Source organism: Puntigrus tetrazona, chromosome 24, assembly GCF_018831695.1.
Source record: "Puntigrus tetrazona isolate hp1 chromosome 24, ASM1883169v1, whole genome shotgun sequence".
Lineage (NCBI taxonomy): Eukaryota > Metazoa > Chordata > Actinopteri > Cypriniformes > Cyprinidae > Puntigrus > Puntigrus tetrazona.
In genome coordinates, this window is record NC_056722.1 from 13,050,523 (window position 1) to 13,059,647 (window position 9,125).

Below are 9,125 nucleotides of genomic sequence, written 5' to 3' on the forward strand. Positions count from 1 at the left end.
AAGTTCATGCTTTATCTCAAATAACACCGCGGTGCTTAGGAAAAAAGAAGATAGCGACCTGACAAAATATTTCTAAATTAAATTTGTAAAAAAAAAAAACAAACAAAAAAAAAACCCTGTATATATGTATGTCTTTATCTTTGTTTTGTTTTTTTTTAATTATTATTAAGCCACAACAATTCAACCCACATGACAAGACTGTGCTGATCTGAGTTTCACTGTTAAAAAAATATATATATAATAATAATAATAATAATAATAATAATAATAATAATAATAATAATAAATTATCAATATTTTCAATATTAAATTGAAACTAAAGGAAACAAGAGAATCTATCTATGCATTTGTGTGTGTTATGTATGTATACACAAATCTGAAAATGCAAGAAAGATCTAACTGTGTTGCTTTCAGCATAAAGTAATTTGTGGGAATGTGATTGAATAAATTAAAGATGAAGGGAATTCTTTTTTTTTTTAAGTTTGACACAAAGCTATGTGTGATTTCAAGCAATGAATGAAACTGACCCCCTTTTCTTGCATATTTTAAATAATACATTAATAATATAATTTACTTTCAAACAGGCTTAAACGTGTTTTATTAAAACTTTATTGTGTAGGATTAACAGTCTCTTGCATTTAAAGTCTCAAACCTTGTCAAGTGGTTTTGTGTGATGCCTTGCACACCAAATGTGAATTTACATATATAAAATAAAATAACCAACCTTCACACTCTTTCCCATAATACATAAATAATGTATATCAAATTTCTAATAATACAGTACAATGCCATATAGTAAATATTATAAACATAAATCCCTATCCAGACGTCCTGCTCCCTCTTGTTATCCTTTCAGAGTCTTTTCCCATAATGCAACAGTCAACAAAGGAAGAGGGAGAGAAACGGACTGTAGCCAAAGTGGCTAGCTAGCACAAAAAAGGAAGAGAGAAATGGGGCTGTCATGAAACTTTAAGGAATGTTTCTCTCGTCAGGCGAAATACAGCTGAGGGAAAAACAGCCTCGGCTCTTCACGTGCATGAGATGATGACAGACCACGAGCAGTGGGTGTTTATGTAGTAAAGCAGCTCTTATCCGTGCGAGGGGCTGTTACTGGATTAGCTTAGCAGCTAGCAGTCTATTATTAGCAAGCTAATGCTAAATGCAGCACTCGTCGTCAGATTTACAGACACGTTTGACCCAGATCCATCTTTCTGAAGCAGGGAAAGGGGATTAAGCTCTATTTAAAGTGGTAAGTTGACATAATTTGCTGTATGTACGTCAATATTTACTCTCTCTTGTTTGTGTCGGACATGATGAAGTTCCCGTAGCCTGCTAGCTAAGTCAGCTCATTTCAGGCCTGTTCGTTTTGTGAGACAAAGTTTGATATGACAGTCCAAACTTAAGAATATATTAGAATTGATTACTCTTCAAATTTATTTTAGTTCCGCGTTGCTAGTGGTTACCGAGTTAGATACGGTCGTATCATATTCAAGCTAAATGTGTTGATATAAAGGCCTGTCTCAGTTCTGCAGTAAACTGCTGTTTTTGAGGAGCACTATGCACGTTTGTGCTGTAGTAATGCATTCAAAGCAAAACTTTTTGGTTTCAAATTTTGGTGAAGGACGTGTTTGTAGACTGAACTATTGTTTTTTTGTCAACACATCATTTATAACGGCCTGGGTTAGCCTTCGAGATTACACCTCTTGTTGATGTGAGCATAGTCAAATGCAACTAGTAAGTAAACGTGTGAAAAGTGAGAACCAGTAGTAACGAGTACTAACTGTTTTTATGAATATAAGCATTATTAATAAATGTGAGTTGTAAAATTTGCTTGCAAACTGGATGCCTTTAAAACTAGTTAATGATTATCTAGTTAAATGTTTTTTGTGCAGGTTTTTGTGTCTTTTAGTTCTCATCATCATAGGAATTCTACACTTATTAGTCTTTTTATATTTTAAGAAGAAAAGAAACTGACAGTATAAAGATGTGAAATATAAAGGATTGATTATGACATTTAATAAGACAGCAGGTAACTGGATATAGCTCAGCATAGTGTTAAATTGATCACTCCAACAAGTCAAGATTCAGCTGATCTCTTCTGTCCATGTTTAATTCACACAGCGTGGATCGTTTGCACAGTAAAACACAGACACCCATACATTTTTATACAGAATGCAATACACTCTTTAGTTGGATTTGATAAAATTTGTGAGGTTTATTAACCTAATGCAGATTTTCTGAGCATCATCAGTTTAAAAAATTTTTTTGCATTTGCTTGTGACCTATGGAAAATGGGAACCATGTGCACTTTGGTTGTGGTCAAACACTTCCCACTATTGACACTTATCATCCACACAGAAAAAAATCATCTAATTACTGCCCAATATATCAGATGACTAAAAAGAGTCACAAAAGAGTAAGAACTTTGCTTTATTTTGGTTGTTTCACTTTTTATATGATGTCTTTTCTCATCTTTTGCAGATGATGAAGGCTTTGGCGTTCACGTGATTGACATTTCCCAGTCACATGGCCCGACTCTGTGGTTAGCATCCCTCGGGCAGCAGAAAGGACCGTCCCATGCCCTCTGACTGGGTGTACAAGGATGAAGAAGATCAGTCTGAAGACCATCAGAAAGTCACTTAACATAAAGGGCAAAGAAGATGGGGATTTTGTCATGCTCCAGCAGCCATCTTTAGCGGCCGAGTTCACCAAGGATGACTCTCTCTTCGGAGGCTGTTACACCAAAGGGCTGGTAGGTTGCGATCTTAATGGGGAGGATGAGAAGGGTCATAAGAACCGATCGAAGAGCGAAAGTCTTATGGGCACTCTAAAGAGGAGACTGTCTACCAAACAGAAAGCAAAAGTCAAGGGAGGCTCCACCACGGTGGGCTCTGGAGATGATGATGACACCTTCTCTTCCTCGTCGGTCCCGATAAGCTTTAATGAAGTCAAAGCCCAGCGGCCCTTAAGATCTTCGTCCCTCCGAAGCCATCATTACAGCCCTTCTCCGTGGCCTTTCCGGCCAGTTGTCTCTGAAGAGGCTTGCATCAAGATGGAGGTGAAAGTCAAAGCTATGGTCCACTCCCCCAATCCCAGTCCCTCCCTCAATGGTATCAGAAAGGAGTTCCATGACATCCAATTAGAAGGTCTGTTCCATGATCAGAGCGAGTCTCTGAAGGACATGGATACTCAGAGTGGCAACTTGCATTTGAACATTGAGGATCACGTGCCTATTGGACTCACACCTCAGGACTACATCCAGTACACAATGCCTTTAGATGAGGGAATGTACCCAGATTCGTCCCAGTCCTTCTGCTTGGATGGTCCCTCGCCAATGGAGGTGGTCGATCCGGTCGAATCTGGCTCATTGCACGCGGATCATGGCCCGGATGACCACGATCTTGTGCCATCGGACATTCTCATGGAGCAGGCGGTGAATGGACACCTTCCTGGTACTCCGGCGATGGTCCTTTCCAACTCTAGAGCCGACACACCGTTATTTTCTCCCTCCTTGTCACCTCTTTCCAACAACGATATTCCAAGGACCCTCTCCGGCTTCAGTGGTGCAGACTCTCATGTCGTTGAGAGAGTGAGGCACCACCTGAACTTTGACCCCAATTCCGCTCCCGGTGTTAGTAGGGTGTATGATTCTTTCCAAAGCAGCGGACCCATGGTTGTAACAAGCCTTACGGAGGAACTTAAAAAACTGGCCAAGCAGGGTTGGTACTGGGGACCTATCACTCGATGGGAGGCTGAGGAGAAGCTCATCAACCTTCCAGACGGCTCTTTTTTGGTGAGGGACAGTTCGGACGATCGCTATCTCCTCAGCCTGAGCTTTCGGTCACAGGGAAAGACACTTCACACCAGGATCGAACATTCGAATGGCAGATTCAGTTTTTACGAGCAGCCAGATGTAGAAGGGCACACTTCCATCGTAGATCTCATCGAGCACTCTATAAAAGACTCTGAAAATGGCGCGTTCTGTTACTCCAGGTCCCGTCTGCCGGGGTCTGCCACGTACCCTGTTCGCTTGACCAATCCTGTCTCGCGTTTCATGCAAGTCCGTTCCCTGCAATATCTTTGCCGCTTTGTTATCCGACAGTACACGCGGATAGATTTGATTCAGAAACTGCCTTTACCAAACAAAATGAAAGATTATTTGCAGGAGAAGCACTACTGAACGGACTGTAGAGGGGATATGGTAGTAAATTGCACTTTTTGTTGAGTGGCGCGTTCTTAAAACAGTTTACATATGCGGAGGTCAGGTGATCAGTTGCGTAGGTTGACTATCCGATCTTCCCACAGATATATGCGGTTAATTTGTTGTTGCTCAGATTCAGTGTTTTACATTTTGCAGGTCTTTTCGGAGCAACGTGGTAAGTCTAGAAACCATTTAAGATAGGGATGCCATGCCTAATAGGCATATTCATAATGATTACATGGATATGTTTTGCAGTAATGCTAATACTCTTATCGAAGAGTGGATTTGAGGATTGGATGTTGCAATTATGTGCTTCATTCATTAATAGTTTTGCTGTAGTGTAAAGCTGTGGTCACATTTTTGTAAGAAAAAATGTTTGTTTTCAGTAGTAACACTTTCAAACAAGCGTCTTTCTGTTGGTCAATGTGGTGAATCTGTTGCGAATTCTACGGCTGCACGATTACTCCAACTCGCGATTTTCATGCCCATCATGTCAGTAAAACCTGTTTCAAACGGAGCAGTAGTTACTAAACAGAGCTGTTGTTCACAGAGAAGCTACAAAAAACAATGAATAATAATAATGATATGAACTTGCGAATATGAAATTGAAGAAATAATTTGCGATAATAACAGCTGTTTGCATAGCTTCCCAGTAAACTATGGCTCTGTTAGTAAATACTGCTTTTTCTTGAAGCTCATAAAAATACCACATTTAATAACATGCTTTTACTCCATAATCATTTCATAAATTCAGCCGAGTAAGGCAGTAAGGCACACAACATTTCATGGTATTTTAAGCAGTGATATAGGCATTGCATTATAAATATACTTTGTTGTAATGAAAATTCTAATAATAATAATAATAATAGGAATTCCAAATATTGCCTAAGTTGTGTGTTTATTAGTGTTGAATCATCAAAAGCAGTTAAATATTTCCTATAGGCATTTCCTGGATTTCGCGTTAGGATGTGTTTGGAGTTTTCGTGTGAGAGCGCCCTCTGGCCTTCGGATGGAGATCAACTCATCACGAAACCATAATTCGCTGAAAGATACGCACGACAATCCCAGCTTCTGTCTAATCGCAATTTCGATTTCGTTTTACTTGTGCAGCTCTAGCGAAATCTGCGAGACATTTTTGCAGTTTGCGTGAAATTCCTTAAATTGTCAATTCCTTACTGAAATGACAAATGAGTTTTCGTTCACGAAAATTCTCTGAACAATGATGAATGTGATCGCACCTTTACAGCAAATTAGTTTTACTCTAGAAATATGATGTCAGCCATGTTTTTGGCAGGTTTTGATAGTTTTCCTTCTATAAATCGGTACTTTTAATGAAACTTGCGAATATGCTAGATGACTGAATTGTGGTGTAATACAGTTATCACTTCAACAGACAACTTTTCTATAAGAATAAGTATTTATTTAGGATTAATGTTCTACATTTATCAGAGGTTAACAGTAAAACATTTAATTGTCCGTTAAACTTTTCTGTGCAACAACAAATTTGGCTTAGGAAGACCACAAAAGAAAGGACTGTGAATCACATCCAAAACAAATGTTATAGAAGAATACATGCAGAATGCCACGAATCTGTGATGTTATACAAAAAAGGGAGCAGGTAGAGAACAAAAGAGGTTTTTTTTTTAATTTATGTTGTATAGTGTGGTTCATACAGTATTCTGTTCTGTCTAAATCATTTTTGGCTCGTATACATTTAGCAAAGGTTTATTATGGTTCATGAACATCTTATTTGTCTTGTATAAACACCATTTTAAGTATTTCATATTTTAGCGCTGGAATCATTGCCATCACTCATTGTTGCTCTGGTTGAAAGAAGAAAATAATGCTAGGAATTGGTAACAACCTACACAGAAAAAGCACAGTTTTATATTGGCTTGTTTGTACTTGAACCACGAGCAAACTTTCAGTTAATCTGCAAATATCCCAAAGGAATTATGCATTTATAAATATAGGAGATTTTTTTTTTTTTTTTTTTTTGCCCTTTGCTGAACGACAGAAGGCTTTCCTCACCTTCTGTCCTCCATAATAGCAGCATGTCAGCCTGTCAATATTTCATAAACTTTGCTTCAAGCCAAAAATGTTGCATTCAGACATTTGAGCATTTATACACTGTTGTCCGTTTAGTTTTTTTTCCCCACCACACACCGCCTATCCTCTTTCCTGTCACCTGAAAGGGAATCATCCATTGCTTTTGTTTAATAGGGCTTCAGATAGTAAAAATTGGATGCTTGTTGTTTGCGAGAGTCGGTGGGTTTTGCGCTTTACTTAAATGATGCTGGGATAAATATGACATGAAATGGTTCAGTCGGCGCTGCTTGGCTTTGGACTACATTGGGATAACCAGCAAACAGGGGAGCTTATAAATGTCTCTTTAGCTGGCATATTGAATGTGTGTGAATCAGAGCCAGAACTTTCTATTTGCGGTTTCACACCACACATGGTCTAAGGCTTTTAGGGGCCTTTTTAAAAAAAAATGCCAACTGGCGTTCACAGAAACCGGTGAACAATGCCGCAGAAAGTATTCGTGTGACACCTTGGGGAGACTTTGAAGGTTAGCTGTCAAATAAACACAGTTTGCCATCTTTAATATTCATTAGTGAAAACATAACCCATAGAGTTAATTCATTCAGTGAGAAATGTGTTTGTTTTGCGTGATGCGTGTGAGGAACCAGTATGAGACATAAAATTGCTCCTTAACACACCCGGAAACTTATTTTAAATGCTGTATCTATATGTGTTTTGGTATAGAATATGACGTTCGTGTTTATTTGCTGTAACCGAATGGGCAAAGGTGCCATTTTCCAATGAAATGAAGGTTGTCGGATGTCAGAATCGCTTAAATTGCGCGTGTTTTTGAGATTTGCGAGAGCGTGGTTGAATAAGCAACAAAAAGAGGAATGTTTTAGGCAAGGCACAAGATTTTCAATTCGTTGAAAAGCGCGTTTACCAGAATGTGGAAGTCGACTAATGCAAAAAATAAATGTGAACTGAAGTGACCGAAGTGTACATTGAATGAATTTCCTTTTGCTCAGTTTGTTTTATTCCAAGACGTGTGGCGTAATTAGATAAGCACTGACTGAAAATGTTCGGTGCGTGTGAGCATGTTTAAAAAAAGAAGCGAATAGCCGGGACTCCATCATGTTCAATATTATTTTCATGACCTTGTATGTATGCCGTTAGAAGTCTCTTGTTCGGATTGCTGAAGTATTTTGAACCGATGACAGTTGAGCACTTAACAAGCTTCACTGAAATATCTATTTTTCTGATCCATTTTCTGTTGTCCTTGTGCTGCGAATGAAGGTGAATGTTTACATGATGTATTTAGTACAGATTAGTTTTTCTTTGTTTATATCTCTTGGTACAATTTTACAAACGTATTTCTTTAATGTGTCATACACATTTGTGCTGCTTTACGATTATGATTGCCTTTTTAATTACAAAACGGGGGAGATAGAATGTCACCTAGATATATTCACAATGACTTTGGTATACTCTTGAGAAAAAGTCAGATGCAAAAATTGTAGTCAACGTTTTTAGTTAGTGACGATAATGCTCTGAATTCAGTCCTTTTTTTTGTCCAAAAGGGTCTGCTCACTCCAGTTTACATGGTCAGTTTTCCAAAGTCAGTTCTTGTTTGTTGTTCATTTGAATTAATGAAGTACCAATAGTGTTTTCTTGCACATTTGGATACAGTTAAAACATTTTTGTATCTGCTGGTATAAATTATGAATAAAACGTTATTCAAAGCTTTGTTCTGTACTGTCTTTCGTTAGTTAAATATTTTAGATTTTATTAATGATATTTAGGTACTTTACACAGGTCTTTTAGATATTTGAGATATTAATATATTTGTTTAGATATTATTATTATTATTATTATTATTATTAATAATAATAATATATTTTTAGGTTTTTAGATATTTATAATTTAGATATATTCATGTAGAAAGGTATGCAGATTTTCATTTACTTATGTAGGTATTTAAACGGGTATGGTATTCAGATATGAAGATATTTAGATGTTTATTTTGTGTTTAGGTATTTCAAATATTTAAATATCTCAATATGAAATCATTTATGTAGAGATTTAGATATGTAGATCTAGTTATTTAGAATTTTAGGTATATGTAGATATTTAGGTACTTAAACGGGTATTAGGCATTTATTGAGATATGAAGATACTTGTTTAGATTATTTATTTTTTTTAATTTTAAATTTATGTAGATACTTGTGTAGGTTGTCAGTTATTTGTAGGTATTTAGATATTCTAGATGTTTAGTTATCTTAATATGCAGATATTTATATTGAAATTTAGATATGTATAGGCATTTAAACAAGTATCTAGATATTTAAAAAAATATTTAGATTTTTGATTTTTATTCAAATTATGAAGATATTTAGATTACATTTCTTTATGAAGATATAGATTTCTATTTAGAAGTTTATTTAGATATGTAGGTATTGAATATGTATTAAATATGTAGATATATACCATTTTATGTGTCTGTGTAAGCAGGCATTTGTTAGATATTTGTTACAATATGAAGATATTTAGATCTTCTGTTTTTAGATATTTCATATATTTAGGTGTATTCATATAAATGCTTAAATACGCACACACACACACTATATATATATATATATATATATATATATATAGATAGATAGATAGATAGATAGATAGATAGATACACACACACACACACACACACACCCATACAGTACATACAGTATTGGAATGTATTTGTACTGTTTGGGTTCCTAATGAAAAAATGCTTGCACGTCTTTTCTTTAGACTCTAAAGGAACAGACAATTTTTTTTTCTTTTTCTGGGTGCAAGATGTTTTATTCATGCTAAGGTGGTGATAAGTTGTCACACTAGGATGCCACCCTCATGAAATAGC

The 9,125-nt window shown here is 36.4% G+C and overlaps 1 protein-coding gene across 1 annotated transcript; it reads left to right on the forward strand.

The window, feature by feature from the left end:
* The first annotated feature begins 883 nt into the window (after nucleotides 1-883).
* Nucleotides 884-7,972, forward strand: LOC122329865 (suppressor of cytokine signaling 6). Its single transcript, XM_043226490.1, has 2 exons — nucleotides 884-1,249; nucleotides 2,482-7,972. Exon 2 carries the CDS (start codon nucleotides 2,603-2,605, stop codon nucleotides 4,178-4,180), a length of 1,578 nt encoding a protein of 525 aa, XP_043082425.1. The 5' UTR covers nucleotides 884-1,249; nucleotides 2,482-2,602; the 3' UTR covers nucleotides 4,181-7,972.
* The last annotated feature ends 1,153 nt before the right edge of the window (nucleotides 7,973-9,125 follow it).